At 43.7% G+C, this 16,941-nt stretch overlaps 1 protein-coding gene across 1 annotated transcript in view; it reads left to right on the top strand.

The window, feature by feature from the left end:
* The window catches only part of tpx2 (TPX2 microtubule nucleation factor), a 94,598-nt gene that overhangs the window by 48,461 nt on the left and 29,196 nt on the right, over positions 1-16,941 (top strand). The window contains exons 11-13 of the mRNA XM_034173141.1: positions 5,125-5,341; positions 9,473-9,568; positions 9,646-9,819. Of these exons, the coding sequence (XP_034029032.1) occupies positions 5,125-5,341; positions 9,473-9,568; positions 9,646-9,819 (487 nt within the window). The remainder of the gene's footprint in view (positions 1-5,124; positions 5,342-9,472; positions 9,569-9,645; positions 9,820-16,941) is intronic.

Genomic DNA, 16,941 nt, shown 5'->3' on the forward strand with positions numbered 1-16,941 from the left:
CAGCTTTCAGGCTCCTCTCCTGTGGAACCAGCTCCCAATTCAGATTAGGGAGACAGACACCCTCTCTACTTTTAAGATTAAGCTTAAAAGTTTCCTTTTTGAAAAAGCTTATAGTTAGGGCTGGATCAGGTGACCCTGAACCATCCCTTAGTTATGCTGCTATAGACTTATAGACCATAGACTGCTGGGGGGTTTCCCATGATGCACCCAGTGTTTCTTTTTATTCACCTCTTTTTGCTCTGTATGCACCACTCTTTTAATCATTGGTGATTGATCTCTGCTCTCTTCCACAGCATGTCTTTTTCCTGATTCTCTTCCCTCAGCCCCAACCAGTCCCAGCAGAAGACTGCCCCTCCCTGAGCCTGGTTCTGCTGGAGGTTTCTTCCTGTTAAAAGGGAGTTTTTCCTTCCCACTGTTGCCAAGTGCTTGCTCATAGAGGGTCGTTTTGACCGTTGGGGTTTTTCTGTAATTATTGTGTGGCTTTTGCCTTACAATATAAAGCGTCTTGGGGCAACTGTTTGCTGTGATTTGGCGCTATATAAATAAAATTGATTTGATTCTCTCCATAGTGTATCTCCACCTCTCCAGGCCAGACTCAACCTGCTTTCTACTCTCACTACAGATCAGTGTTCTGTAAACATCATAGTCCATGGAGACTCCGGTCTGAGCTCATCTGTCAACATGTCCTTCACCACTGCGAACATGAAAGGACTCAGATACAAAGTATTGAGCAAAGGGTGTGAATACTTGCGGACGCATGATTTCTTATTTTTGTAAATGTGCAAAATGTCAAAACTTTTTTCATGTTGTCATTATGGCATTTGTTAAAGTTCTCCGTCACCACGATGGATTTCCTTCGTTGGAAAATTTAACCACACATATGCGCACACGTGGTGTCATGCATGTTTGGGGCCGAAATATGATGTTCTCACTGTCAAAGCAACATCTCATTCTGTGCTAATCAAAGTAGCAGCAATGTCTGTGGATGGCGCTGGACTGTGGAGGAAGGGACTGCGTGAATTTTCACTCCTCTCCACTCTGTTTACTGCTTGCCATGAGCCACGGTCCTTCTCCTCCCTGTCTTCGTGGGAACAATGGCAGACACTCCCCAAGTAGAGCAGGGTGTGGTTTTGCTTTGCACCAATGAAGCAATGCTTCGATCTGCTGCTTCGGTTCTTTGTTTTATTTTGCTTTCTTAATTTTTCCCCGCTAAAACCCTAAAGAGCATATATCTGAGTAATACAACCCCTGGCAAAAATTATGGAATCACTGGCCTCAGAGGATGTTCATTCAGTTGTTTAATTTTGTAGAAAAAAAAGCAGATCGCAGACATGACACAAAACTAAAGTCATTTCAAATGGCAACTTTCTGGCTTTAAGAAAAAGTATAAGAAAACAGGGAGAAAAAAAATTGTGGCAGTCAGTAACTGTTACTTTTTTAGACCAAGCAGAGGGAAAAAAAATATGGAATCACTCAATTCTGAGGAAAAAATTATGGAATCATGAAAAACAAAAGAATACCCCAACACATCACTAGTATTTTGTTGCACCACCTCTGGCTTTTATAACAGCTTGCAGTCTCTGAGGCATGGACTTAATGAGTGACAACGGTACTCTTCATCAATCTCGCTCCAACTTCTCTGATTGCTGTTGCCAGATCAGCTTTGCAGGTTGGAGCCTTGTCATGGACCATTTCTTCAACTTCCACCAAAGATTTTCAATTGGATTAAGATCCGGACTATTTGCAGGCCATGACATTGACCCTGTGTCTTTTTGCAAGGAATGTTTTCACTGTTTTTGCTCTATGGCAAGATGCATTATTATCTTGAAAAATGATTTCATCATCCCCAAACATCCTTTCAATTGATGGGATAGAAAAGTGTCCAAAATATCAACGTAAACTTGTGCATTTCTTGATGATGTAATGACAGCCATCTCCCCAGTGCCTTTACCTGACATGCAGCCCCATATGATCAATGACTGTGGAAATTTACTTGTTCTCTTCAGGCGGTCATCTTTATAAATCTCATTGGAACAGCAACAAACAAAAGCATCATCACCTTGCCGAATGCAGATTGAGATTCATCACTGAATGACTTTCATCCACAGTCCACGGTTGCTTTTCCTTAGCCCATTGTAACCTTGTTTTTTTTTCTGTTAGGTGTTAATGCTGGCTTTCGTTAGCTTTTCTGTATGTAAATCCCATTTCCTTTAGGCGGTTTCTTATAGTTCGGTCACAGACGTTGACTCCAGTTTCCTCCCATTCGTTCCTCATTTGTTTTGTTGTGCATTTTCGATTTTTGAGACATTGCTTTAAGTTTTCTGTCTTGACACTTGATGTCTTCCTTGGTCTACCAATATGTTTGCCTTTAACAACCTTCCCATGTTTGTATTTGGTCCAGAGTTTAGACACAGCTGACTGTGAACAACCAACATCTTTTGCAACATTGCGCGATGATTTACCCTCTTAAGAGTTTGATAATCCTGTCCTTTGTTTCAATTGATCAATCAATCAATCTCGTGTTGGAGCCAATATTCATGTCAGTCCACTTGGTGCAGCAGCTCTCAAGGTGTGATCACTCTTTTTAGATGCAGACTAACGAGCAGATTTGATGCAGGTGTTAGTTTTGGGGATGAAAATTTACAGGTTGATTCCATAATTTATTCCTCAGAATTGAGTGAGTACATTTTTTTTTTTTTTCCCCCCCTCTGCTTGGTCTAAAAAAAAAAAAGTAACAGTTACTGACTGCCACAATTTTTTTTTTTCCTGATTTCTTACAGTGTTTCTTAAAGCCAGAAAGCTGCCATTTGAAATGACTTTAGTTTTGTGTCATGTCTGTGATCTGCTTTTTTTCTACAAAATTAAACAACTGAATGAACATCCTCCGAGGCCGGTGATTCCATAATTTTTGCCAGGGGTTGTAGTTACCTTTTTATGTTAAACTGTCTTGTTAGTCTTCTGAAACAGTTGAGATGTATTTTATAACTTAAGAACGGGGCCGATGCTAACTCGTTAGAATGTCTATGGCGTTTTCAATGTTAAAATTAGCATTAAGCTGTAAATGTCAAATGTATTACAAATTGTAATATTTTTTTATCAATAATAGCAACAACAGTAATAGTAATAATAATTAATGATGCCACAATAGTTTTAGAGGAACAGACACAATGAATCTGATAAAACAGAAAAGATTAAACCAACTAACAATGAAAATAAATAAATATAGAAATAACTGTTTCCTGTCAACACCTAGTGACTCTTACACCTCCACTTCATCCTTTTTTTTTAATTTAAGTTTAATGACAATTTTTGTCAAACCACATCTAAGGTGTGTTTTTACACAAGAAAATATGAAATGAAAATGTCTTAATAAATATAACATATTACACTGTAGTCAGGCCTTTAAAATACCTTTGTGGACTCTTGCTGTCATATGTTGTTAGTGGTTGAGATAGTTGCTATTGGCATCCAAAAATACTCATAATCGGGTGAAACCTGATGGAAATCTCTCTGGTGTGTTGTGATGTATGTATGTGCAAAATCAAACAAAATACTACTACAGGTATGTTTTTGACGAGAATATAACATCATAACTTTGTTACAAGGTCAAATATTGATGTTGCGTGATAAAGGCCTTTTAATAACTCAAAGAAATAATGGCAAAACTCACATGTAATTAACAAAAAATAAAAACGATTAATAGGGCTTTCACGATTAGGAATTTCTGGAACGATTGTCAGGCAAATAATTGCGATTGAAGATTATATTGTCTATTTTTTTCGTCTTTTTTTTCCACTTTCTTTATATTCTATCATAGTATGATTACACAACTCTTGGAAGTGTCAGATTCTGAGTCCTTTTATGCAACTTATGCAAAAATACGTAATTCACGGTAATCGCGATTATGAAAAATATTCGCGGATATGAAAAATAATCGCAATTGGCGAATATTGAATAATTGTCACTGCATAACGATTAATTGAAAAATAATCAACCATCCGATTGATTACTAAAATAATTGTTAGTTTGCTGCCCTAGTTGTTTTACGAGTGAGAGCATTTTGTCAATTAAATGTGAATAAGCCAGTTTTGAGTTTCTCAGTGCGCATGCATTTTCAAAACAGGTGACAGTGTTACTTTGTGCACAGCAGTACAATGTCGTCAGTTGCTTTAGGCCTTAATTTTGTATTTTATTAACTGTACAACCAGTGACACAGCACCCTTTTGGTGCATTTATCGGAATATAACTGATCAGAATACTACAGAAGACAAAAAACTTCTACTTGACACTTTGAAGTGAGTTTTCTTTGTTTCAGCGGGCTTCATACCCATTAAAATTCACTAGAATATACAAAATTTAACTTGCTCTCTTAAATTTCTGAGGAAGATCCCCCAGACCCCCATAATCAATAGTGTGTTTTTACTTGACAGTTTGAAGTGTGGTTTCTTTGTTTTAGAAGGCTTCAAATCCATTAAAATTCACCAGAATATACAAAATGTGACTTGCTCTTTTAAAAAAATGTTCTGAGGGAGATCCCCCAGACCCCCAAAATCAAGACTACACACCGTCCTCCACCACTTTTTTATGTACCTTTTAAGTTCAGGTTTTTCATTCTTTTTGTGCTTTGTCTTTCTCCTATAGATTTGTATGCTGTATAATGTGTTGATTGTATTTGAGGAAAAAGAGTGCGTGCCCGCACTACGCCACATTTTAGGGAATTGCTGGCATTGATTTTTGTCAGGAAAAAATGTCAGTCAGATGAAATTTATTGCTTTAACCCATGCATTATGGGGTGTTGCAAATATAAATTTTTTTTTGGGGGGGGGGAAATCAATCCTCAACTTTAGACTAGCGCTGTAACATAAAATGTAGAAAAGAAAAAAAAAAAGGGTGAAGCTCTGAATACTGTTCAGATGCTCTGTATGTGATGTGGCAAGAGGGGTCCTCGCTGAGAAGCCCCATGTACTGACCGGCCCTCATTCAGGGTTGCCAACTGGCCAAACGCGTGGAGATTTACTGCAGCTCTGCTGGATGGTGACTTCTCAGGACCTGATGTGTGCCTGACCTGCAGCATCTGTTGTTCTGGCACAGTGAGCATGTTAATCCTCATGACTGTCATTATAGGTTTAGGTTCAAGGCTCTGGAGCTGAACAGGAAGATCCTTGAGGGCACAGAGAGCCTCAAGAAGCCGGCGGTGAAGCAGCCTACCGTACCTGAAGGCTTTGAGCTCCAGATTGAAAAGAGGTTGCAGGAGAGGCAGGCGACCTCGACGCTGCAGGAGCCCGAACAGCACACCTTCAAGTCCCAGCCACTGCCCAGGAAGATTCTGGAGGGGGTGGTGGTGAGTTTGAATCCAGTTCAGATGGACATGGGTTAAATGAAGTATTTCTTCAGTCATTACCTTCAAAGGTTTCTGACACACAACTTTATACTGTCTGAGAGAACGCACTCTCTGGACTCTTCTTTGAGGAATACATTTTTTCATTAGTTTTGTTTGATCCTGTGACTTCTCCGCTGCATCTTATAGGGATTAAAGTTCCTTGTCACTATAATGGATTTCTGTCAATTGGGCTGCCAAAAGGCAGAGTTCACACTGATGCAAAATCAAGGCTGAGTGCAAGATATTACATTTACTGTATCTCTGGGACACATGCGCGCCGCTTTCAAAAATCGTTTTTTAAAATGACTGTTTTCCTGCTCGTAGCATCTGTTCGTGTGTGTTCTGTCTGCACCCTGCTGGAGGGAGTGGGGGCGGTGGGTCAACCTGCTTATCAGCTCTCTACTGACACAGTGAGCGCAGAGTTTCACAAACATTTTTAATCTCTTCTTTCAAAGTCTGCTCTGAATGTCCTTGCTGTGGTTAAAATAAAAACACAGCTGGAGACCTGCAACACATCAGGGGTCGAAATACATTTTTTAACCTACTTGCGCTGGTGCTAGTAACAAAAAAATTACTTTATCATGGTTTGGGCGCACAAGGACATACAGAGAACTCCAGCTGCCCAGTATGACGTCATCTGGAGTCGAAGCACATTTAAAAGGATGCTGAGGGCGAAGCGTCTCCCTGTCGTGAGAATGACAATTTAGGTCATATTTTGAACTAAAGGAAAACGTGCGGGGGGGAAGAATGCAAAAAAAAAAAAAATTTATGCCAGGAGTACCTTTCTTTAATAAAATTGGCGTCTATTCAGACCACTGAGTGGTCTTTGTTTATCGCAGACGCAGCAAATTCAATCAGTCCGTCAATCAGATGAACGCAGAAGTAATGCTGTGCTGATCAGTGACCAGTATGAAGTAGGTGCACAATGAGCATGTAGTGTAAGGGAGGTAACTGTGTAGTCTTTCACCTTCCAATATTCGGTAGTTTTCCCTCCAACAAATCATGAAAACCGAGACGGTATCAAAGCGCAGTCGATGCTATTACTTACGTATAGGGATGGGTATTGATAAGGTTTTATCTACCGATGCCATTATCCATTCTGCTTATCGATCCGATTCCTTTTCAATTCCCTTATTGATACCTCGTGAATTTTGTACTAAAAGTAGGCTTTACAGGTTTTCTATGTATTTCCTTGAGTCTTAAAGTAAATAAATATGAAATTAGTCACTGTATCCTTGATCTCTGGACATAAATAAAAATAAAACTGTTTTGCTTTGAAGTTAATAATTCAGACTGAATTCTATCGTTCTATCTTGACTTGTCAGAGAGCCGCGCAACGTTTGGAGCTGTGTGAACAGAACGGAGGACGATTCTCGTTTCTTTCTCGCAACAAGACAGGAGTCCCAGTTAGTAACTTTAATCCGCACAAAAGTGAATCACAACTCATATTCAGGGATGAAAGTGGTGAAAAACAAAAAAAAAAGCTGAAACCCAAATTTACCCCCCAACACCACCTGCGTGAAAATGTTTGAATTCTAGAAGCTCTGAAATGCAATCTGGGACTATTCCAGACAATAAACTGGAGTGAGTGCTGAATCCATTTACGCGAGGAAAAAAAATACAACTTATTCAAATTCATTCCAGTAGTATTCTGCTTTTACTAGGATGCAGCAGTTTTCTAGTTTGGCAGATAGTTCTGGAGGAAATCACTGAAGAAATTAACAAACTGAAAATATGGTTTGACCGAAACAAACTGTCATTAAACTTAAATAAAACAGGGATGAAATGGAGGTGTAAGATTCACTAGGTGTTCACAGGAAACATTTATTTGTTAGTTGCTATTATATATTTTCTGTTGTTTCTATTCAGGTTCTTTTTGTCTCTCTCTAAAATTGTATATAATCATATTATTAATATATAAGCAAAAATAAATTTAAGGAATATTACAATTTGAAACTGACAGTACTTACTGACAGTATTTACTTAATGGTTTTCATTATGCTTTTGTTCTTATTTTGAAAGTTCAATAAGTGGACTGATATGCGAATGCTACGTGAAAATCAAATCAATTTTATTTATATAGCGCCAAATCACAACAGTTGCCACAAGGCGCTTTATATTGCAAGGCAAAAGCCATACAATAATTGCAGAAAAACCCCAACAGTCAAAACGACCCCCTATGAGCAAGCACTTGGTGACAGTGGGAAGGAAAAACTCCCTTTTAACAGGAAGAAACCTCCAGCAGAACCAGGCTCAGGGAGGGGCAGTCTTCTGCTGGGACTGGTTGGGGCTGAGGGCAGATAATCAGGAAAAAGACATGCTGTGGAAGAGAGCAGAGATCAATCACTAATGATTAAATGCAGAGTGGTGCATACAGAGCAAAAAGAGAAAGAAACACTCAGTGCATCATGGGAACCCCCCAGCAGCCTAAGTCTATAGCAGCATAACTAAGGGATGGTTCAGGGTCACCTGATCCAGCCCTAACTATAAGCTTTAGCAAAAAGGAAAGTTTTAAGGCTAATCTTAAAAGTAGAGAGGGTGTCTGTCTCCCTGATCCGAATTGGGAGCTGGTTCCACAGGAGAAGAGCCTGAAAGCTGAAGGCTCTGCCTCCCATTCTACTCTTAAAAACCCTAGGAACTACAAGTAAGCCTGCAGTCTGAGAGCCTAGCGCTCTATTGGGGTGATATGGTACTATGAGGTCCCTAAGATAAGATGGGACCTGATTATTCAAAACCTTATGTAAGAAGAAGAATTTTAAATTCTATTCTAGAATTAACAGGAAGCCAATGAAGAGAGGCCAATATGGGTGAAATATGCTCTCGCCTTCTAGTCCCCGTCAGTACTCTAGCTGCAGCATTTTGAATTAACTGAAGGCTTTTCAGGGAACTTTAGGACAACCTGATAATAATGAATTACAATAGTCCAGCCTAGAGGAAATAAATGCATGAATTAGTTTTTCAGCATCACTCTGAGACAAGACCTTTCTAATTTTAGAAATATTATGCAAATGTAAAAAAAAGCAGTCCTACATATTTGCTTAATATGCACATTGAAGGACACATCCTGATCAAAATGATGATGAAAGACTAAAGATAATTCTGTTTACTGAACAAGTAGTAGACCTTTTTGTTCTGCAAGCCACTTTTAATTACAAATTCATCTGCACACTGCCGGAGTTTTCATTATCCTTCATTTGGCAGTTTTTGTTGAAAATTTAGCAGGTGAACACTGGGTGTGTTTAAAACAATATTGTGGGTGCTCTTAATTCATAATGTGAAGTAAAACAGAGCATGCCATGTAAAATTTTATTTTTGCTTAATAAACTGTACTATGTGGTACAAGACTATTTATGTTTTTTGTCTGTTTACAATATTTGATATTGGAGTAATCCAGAGTAATTGAAGTAATCAAATTACATTACTTTAATATGGTACTTGGTTACGTTACTGACTACATTTTCAACAGGTACCTAGTAACTATATTGGAATACATTTTTAAAGTAACCCTCCCAACCCTGGTTATGAAACCCGTCACCATTTGTTTTATTATACATCTATGTAGTTAATAAATAAATAATCTTCACGGATGATTCGTGCAGTGGAGAGAGAAAAAAAAAAAGCTGCTGCTCTCCCCCTCAACTCTCCCAGAGAGGAACAGTCTGACACATCAGAGAAGGAGGTTTTAAGGTTTATTATAAGACTGACTTTTGGTTGTGCAAGTTTTTTTGTTTCTTTGTTTGTTGTTACTAGCACCAGTGTAAGTAGGCTAAAAACTATATTTCGACCCCTGGCCTCTTGGCGGTACACTGCAGCACATGAAGCCAGTTGAAACTAAGGACATGTTACTCAGTGGAACTCCAATCTGGAGCAATGCTGAGCCCTCACCTGACCATGAATCTGACTGCACGTGGAGCTGTCAGACACTGATGATGATGATTGATGCACTCTGAGGTGGACAGTCCAAGCAGAATTTCCCCTGCTGAAGATGAATCCCTAAAACACAGACCTCCAGAACCGGCTGAGGGTTGTCCTAAATTCCTGTTTAGTTTTTCATGTGATAGTAGGTTAACTTTGATTTCTTCATGTCTTCAGGGATTACCAGAGAAGAAAGTTCAGCCTCCAACTGTGCCAGAGTCTCCAGCATTTGCTCTGAAGAACAGAGTTCGTGTGGAGCGTGAGGTTGATGAGGTAAGCTTTTGTGTGACTGGTTCCCTTCACGCCGGTAAAAGTTCTGCTGTAGCCTCACGCACTGGATGTCTCCTCAGGTAAAACCGCCACCATCTATAAAGGTGGCTCCCGTCCCTCACTTTGGCGTGCCCTTCCAGCCGCAACTGCCTGAGGATCATCACGTGAAGGTCTGTCCGTTCTCCTTTGAAGAGCGTGAGCAGGAGCGGCGGATCCTGAAGGAGAAGAAGCTGGAGCAGATGAGGAATGAAGAAGTAATGTAACTCCTCTGTAGTCCTTTGTCGCTGAAGAGTCGTGACTGTGCAATTTACTACGGATAGACTGATAATCAGCGCCGGCCGATACTCAGCAGTATCGGTCTATCCCTGCTTTTTACAATTTTGTATCTTTTAGGTGCCACTCTTCAAGGCCCAGGCCCACTGCCAGACTTCAACGCCAAGGTCCTCCCCGAGAAGAAGAAGCTGGAGCCCACAAAGCCCGAACCCTTTAAGCTGCTGACTGCCGAGCGTGGAGTCGTCAGGACCAGCCGCTGGAGCAGACGGTAGGGTGGGACTCGGAGCAGTTTGTCTTCTTTTTGTCCTCAGGTGTCCATATGTGTCCTCTGTGTGTCATCAGGTGAAAGAAGAGCAGAAGCAGCAGGAGAAAGCAGCTTTATTCAAAGCCAGACCAAATACTGTGGACCCACAAGGAGCCGTTCCAGCCCAGAAAGGAAACCGGCCCACTTCAGGTGGAGACTGCTGACGTGCACCAACAGAGCAGACAGCAGGAGGCTCCTCGACCCCACACATTCTTTAAAACGTCCCCGTCAGAATCCAAACTGGTACCAGGTAGATGTTAGACACAGCAGGATGGACTTGTGTCCAACATTTCCTCTGTGATTATCTGGACATTTGGAAAAAACTATTTAAAATGAAGCTATTTTCTTAAAGTTGGTGCTCTAAATTCTAACCCCCCCATCGTTGTGACTGGAGGGAGGGATATTAAAAAAAATAACATTTATAAGTGCAGTTGATATTAACTAAGCTCAAAGCTTGTCGTTAATCAGATTTAGTCAGTAATACGTTCCTTCAGCGGTTTTCAAAAGTTTTTAAACATGTCTATCGCAAAGTGTTCTCTTTTTTTTACGACATCATGCAAAGTCCGCAGTGGTCCACAGGACACTGATCTGTGTGTTACAGATACAAATCGGTGTCCTCGGATCCGCGGAGTTTCGAGGAGGAAAAGGCCTGGCTGTTGCAACAGTTGTCGTAAAGTGAGACTGGTGGTTGCTGCGGTGACAATGTTGTTCCAGCGTGAAACTTAAACTAACGTAGCATGTGGACATTCACAAACCTTTAGAGCTTTAAAGTTTTAAAAGAAAGACTGTTAGAAAAAGTCTGACAAGGACAAGAATCCGTGGAGTTGTCTCTGGCTTCATCAACACAGATGAACAGGCAAAATGAACTTTACCGTCATACACAGAATTTTTCTCTGTCTGGAAAATAAACATTTGTTCCGTTCAAACAGGATTTTAGACAAGATTATGTGACTTTTTTCATTAATCTAGACTTTCTTTCATTGGGGAAAAAGACTTGGTGGCTTTGAATGGCTTTACATGAATTTAACACAAGAATGTAAATGAGTTTTTATTAGTCTAGACTTTTTTCATGAGAAAAAGACACTGACTTTGAGTGGATTACATGAATTTACACAAGAATGTTGCTTTTTTTACTGTAAGGTATGTTATTGATATTTTACCATGATTTTCAAAATAGTCTACAAGCTTTAGCATGTGCGTTTTTTAAAAAAATACTTGAACAGTTTTTTCAGTCTTCATGAATTTCTGTAGTTTAAATGTTCTAAGTTAATGCATAATTTGCTTTACAATTAAAAGGAAAAGTCATTCCAGGTCCTACTTTCATGTCATATTCTGTTATTTCACATGATTGACTGCTCAATGAAAGGTTGAATACAGGGTGCATTTAAATATGCACTAATTTTGAGATTTTTTATTTTTTTTTTGTTCCAGGAGATGCTGAAAATGCATCATTAGATAAAAATTGATTTTGTTTCTGGATTCCCACGGGGCCTGAGACCCCGGCTCCTTGGGGACCTGTGCCCCCCAGACACCCTGCAAATTTTCCTCAGATTTCAGAGTTTCATTTCACAGCCCTGCTGGTTTAAACAGTGGACATTTTTTTTTTTTTTTGCTACAACCAACAAGAGTCCTAGTTAGTGACTTTAATCAGCAGAAAGGTGGGTCAAGATTGGCATCTTTAAATGGCTTTGACAGAGGTTGATGAATAAATTTGCAAATCAAAAAAATCACGGGATGTCACAATATACTGGTGCTGTGACAGCAATATAGCAGTGTGGCTGCTTATTCCACTGTCTGGGGAGAACCCTGCATGTGGGATGTGCAGATTTGACCTGCCTGTTGGCAGCACCAAGGACAGTGACAGGCCTCCTGCTGTTTCCTTTTAACTCCTCTCTGTCCATCAGATCAGTTGTAGCACCCTCTGGAGGATATAATTCTTCTGCAGTTCCAGAGCCCTTTGAGCTGTTGACGGAAGCAGCGTGCCAGAGGGCGACAGGAGTTGTGAGCGGCTGGTCAATGAGAAGGAGTCGCTCTAGGGCCTGCCTGGAGGAGGAGCAGCGACAGGAGGAGGAGCGCCATCAGAAGCAGGAAAGTTGCCAAATTGCGGCAGGATCAGGTGAGGATAAAAGGAAGCGTTTGAGTGCAACTGTGACTGATCATAAAGATGCTGAAGGTTCTGTACTTTTCCTGTTTGGAGTGAAGTAGGGCTGCAGCTATCGATTTATTTTAGTAATTGAGTATTCTCTCGTATTTCTCCCTCCTGTGGGTTCACCACCTGCAGAGGGGGCCATGGGGGTCGGGTGCAGAGACGATTGGGTGGCAGTCGAGGGCAGGTGGCCCGGCGCCCGGTCCATGCTCACGCCCCTGGCTGTTGGGACGTGGAATTCACCGCGCTAGGGGGGGAAGGAGCTTGTGCGGGAGGTTGAGAGATACCGACTAGAGATAGTCAGGCTCACCTCCACGCACAGCTTGGGCTCTGGTACCCAACTCCTGGAGAGGGGCTGGACGCTTCATTTTTCTGGCGTCGCCCACGGGGAGAGGCGTAGAGCTGGGGTCGCATTGCTTATTGCTCCCCAGCTCAGTCGCCAAGTGTTGGAGTTCACTCCGGTGAACGAGAGGGTCGCGTCCCTATGCCTTCGGGTCGGGGAGAGGTCTCTCACCGTTGTCTCGGCCTACGGGCCGAGCAGCAGTGCAGAGTACCCGACCTTCCTGGAGTCACTGGGAGGGGTACTAGATAGCGCTCCGACTGGGGACTCCGTTGTTCTCCTGGGGGATTTCAACGCCCACGTGGGCGGCGACAGTGAGACCTGGAGGGGGTGATCGGGAAGCACGGCCTCCCCGATCTGAACCCGAGTTGTGTTCAGTTGTTGGACTTCTGTGCTAGTCAGTTTGTCCATCACAAACACCATGTTCGAGCACAAGGGTGTCCATAAGTGCATGTGGCACCAGGACACCCTGAGCCGGAGGTCGATGATCGACTTTGTAGTCGTATCATCTGACCTTTGGCCACGTGTCTCAGACACTCAAGTGAAGAGAGGGGCAGAGCTGTCTACTGATCACCACCTGGTGGTGAGTTGGATCCGCTGGGAGGGTAGGAAGCCGGTAAGACCTGGCAGGCCCAAACGTATCGTGAGGGTCTGCTGGGAACGACTGGCGGAACCCTCTGTCAGCGAGGTCTTCAACTCCCACCTCCAGGAGAGTTTCTCCCAGATCCCGGGGGAGTTGGAGACATGGAGTCCGAGTGGACCATGTTCTCCACCTCCATTGTCGATGCGGCTGCTTGTAGCTGTGGTCACAAGGTCTCTGGTGCCTGTCGCGGCGGCAATCCCCGAACCTGGTGGTGGACACCGGAAATAAGGGATGCCATCAAGCTGAAGGAGTCCTACTTATCTTTGTTGGTAGGTGGGACCCCAGAGGCAGCTGACAGGTACCGGCAGGCCAAGCGTGTCGCAGCCTGTGCGGTCGCAGAGGCAAAAACTCGCGTCTGGTAGGAGTTCGGGGAGGCTATGGAGGACTATCGGTCGGCCTCGAAGAGATTCTGGCAAACCGTCCGACGCCTCAGGAGGCGGAAGCAGCTCTCCACCAGCACTGTTTACGGTGAGGGTGGGGAGCTGTTGACCCTGACTGGGGATGTTGTCGGGCGGTGGAAGGAGTACTTCGAGGATTTCCTCAATCCCATCGTCACGTCTTCTGAAGAGGAAGCAGAGACTGGGGACTCGGAGGCGGACTCATCCATTACCCAGGCCGAAGTCACCGAGGTGGTTAGAAAGCTCCTTGGTGGCAAGGCTCCTGTGGTGGATGAAATCTGTCTTGAGTACCTTAAGTCTCTGGATGTTGTGGGGCTGTCTTGGCTGACATGCCTCTGCAACATCGCGTGGCGATTGGGGACAGTGCCTCTGGATTGGCAGACCGGGGTCTCTCTGTTTAAGAAGGGGGACCGGAGGGTGTGTTCCAACTATAGCGGGATCGCACTCCTCAGCCTCCCTGGTAAGGTCTATTCCAGAGTACTGGAGAGGAGAATTCGACCGATGGTCGAACCTCGGATTCAGGTGGAGCAGTGTGGTTTTTGTCCTGGTCGCGGCACACTGGACCAGCTCTACTCGCTCCATCGGGTGCTCGAGGGTTCATGGGAGTTTGCCCAACCAGTCCACATGTGTTTTGTGGATCTGGAGAAGGCATTCAACCGTGTCTCACGGGGCACCCTGTGGGGAGTGCTCCGGGAGTACGGTGTCCGGGGTCCTTTGCTAAGGGCTATCCGGTCCCTGTACGACCGCAGCAGGAGCTTGGTTTGCAATTGCCGGTAGTAAGTCAAACCTGTTTCCAGTGCACGTTGGCCTCCGCCAGGGCTGCCCTTTGTCACCGGTTCTGTTCATTATTTTTATGGACAGAATTTCTAGGCGCAGCCAGGGTGTTGAGGGGGTCTGGTTTGGGAACCACAGAATCTCGTCTCTGCTGTTTGCGGACGATGTGGTTCTGTTGGCTTCGTCAAATCAGGACCTTCAGCGTGCACTGGGGCGGTTTGCAGCCGAGTGTGAAGCATCCGAGATGAAAATCAGCACCTCCAAATCCGAGGCCATGGTTCTCGACCGGAAAAAGGTGCTTTGCCCTCTTCAGGTCGGTGGAGTGTCCTTGCCTCAAGTGGAGGAGTTTAAGTATCTCGGGGTCTTGTTCACGGGTGAGGGGACGGATGGAGCGTGAGATCGATAGACGGATCGGTGTAGCATCTGCAGTGATGCGGTCGCTGTATCGGACCGTCGTGGTGAAGAGAGAGCTGAGTAGGGGGGCAAAGCTCTCCATTTACCGATCGATCTACGTTCCAATCCTCACCTATGGTCATGAGATTTGGCTCATGACCGAAAGAACGAGATCGCGACTACAAGCGGCCGAGATGAGTTTCCTCCGCAGGGTGGCTGGGCGCTCCCTTAGAGATAGGGTGAGGAGCTCGGAGTCGAGCCGCTGCTCCTCCACGTCGAAAGGAGTCAGTTGAGGTGGCTCGGACATCTTTTCCGGATGCCCCCTTGGACGCCTCGCTGGAGAGGTGTTCCGGGCACGTCCCACTGGGAGGAGGCCCCGGGGAAGGACCCAGGACATGCTGGAGGGACTACATCTCTCGGCTGGCTTGGGAACGCCTTGGGTTCCGCTGGAGGAGGTGTGTGTGGATCGGGAGGTCTGGGCGGCTTTGCTTGAGCTGCTGCCCCCGCGACCCGACTCCGGATAAAGCGGAAGAAAATGGATGTACGGATGGAGTATTCTCTCGATTAATCGAGTAATTGGATAAAAAGTACTTTTGCATTTTTAAACATCAATTGTCCAGGGCTCTCCCTAAGCAATGGCATAATGTCAGTGCGCCAAAGTGTTGGCATTTTGCTGAAATGGCGATTGGATGTGGCTTTCTGTTTTTTCTCCAACTTGTAAAATTTAACCATTTTTAAGTTTTGTTTTTTTTGTTGTTTTTTTTTTATAAAGGTTGATGGACTGGGTCCTGTGATTTATTTATTTATTTTTTCCCCCTATCCCCTTTTCTCTGCAGTTCAGCAAATGCATTTCAGCTGGAGGTTGAACATGCAGCCTCGCAGTCAGTTTTTTTTATTATTATTTTATTTAAGTTACTGTGTTTGTGAAGTGTTGTGTGTTGCCCAAAAAAGCAGAAATTAAAAAGTCAACACTCAGTGTGAGTCTGAGGGAAACAGAAGAGTGGACTTCTGCTGTTTGTCAATGTAGCCGGGGACAGAGGTGCGACTCGCCCGGTCTGACAGCCCCTCACACCGTGCAGAGAGAGACAGCAGCCGGCCACCGGGTCAATAGTCCCTCCCCACATAGAGCAGACCGTGTGCTTTTTAAAAATAGACAAACACACTGCTTCACATTAAATGCACAGTACGTCTATTTCAGATGATCACTGTGGACCATTGTTCTCTTAAAAGGCTTTATTTTACTGTCATGTTGGAAAGCATAACAGCTAATCAAATTAGCAACGATAGCTGTTGCTAATTTGGTTATCTGTTATGCTCCAGTCTTTTTTTTTTTTTTTTTCTGCAGACGTTACAGCGCCACACACAAGCCTGGCATATGTACTACAACGTTAAATGAAGCTTCGAGGCACAGAATTTGCCTCGAACATTTTTTGTAATCGAATTATTCGAGTTACTCGACTAATCGTTTCAGCCCTAGAGTGAAGCTTTGACGAAACGATTGGACACCATGAGTGCAAGGATGCCACCTACAGACTGGTTTCAGTCAAATTAACATCACCCACCGTGAAGTCCATCTCACGAATGGAGAATCGCTTTGTCTCCAAATATCTATCAAGCGCCACACATGCTCGCTCACGCTAGGTGCAGCTTTCAGTTGCAACGCGCTTGTCATTCATCTTCAGTCAAATCGGTGTTTTCTCCCTCCAAGTAGGCAGGGCCAAAGTAGACCAGGGGTCTATTTTACGCAGCGACATGGTGATGGTCAGTCAGAGTAAAAAGGCATCGTGATGCTGTTAACTGTGAGGATGTCGTCCTGAACGCACCAAACTGCTGACACTCATTTTAAGTCAACGTATCAGAAATGGACCCTGAGAATGAGCCAACTCACGAGCAACCGCACTTGGAATTAGTGTGTGTGTGTGAGAGAGAGATGTTTTAGATTTCTTGTATCAGAGTTTAGTTTCATGATGAACTCAGCCTGTCTGTGTGTGGTTGTGGTTGAATGGGTCTTGATGTGGACTCTGTTGGTCTGTCCTCTGCAGGTCCATAAGGCTCAGCCAGTCAGACACTACAAACCGGTGTCGGTGAAGAAGAGCGAGGTCCCC

This window comes from Thalassophryne amazonica, chromosome 6 (assembly GCF_902500255.1).
Source record: "Thalassophryne amazonica chromosome 6, fThaAma1.1, whole genome shotgun sequence".
NCBI classification, from domain to species: Eukaryota; Metazoa; Chordata; class Actinopteri; order Batrachoidiformes; family Batrachoididae; genus Thalassophryne; species Thalassophryne amazonica.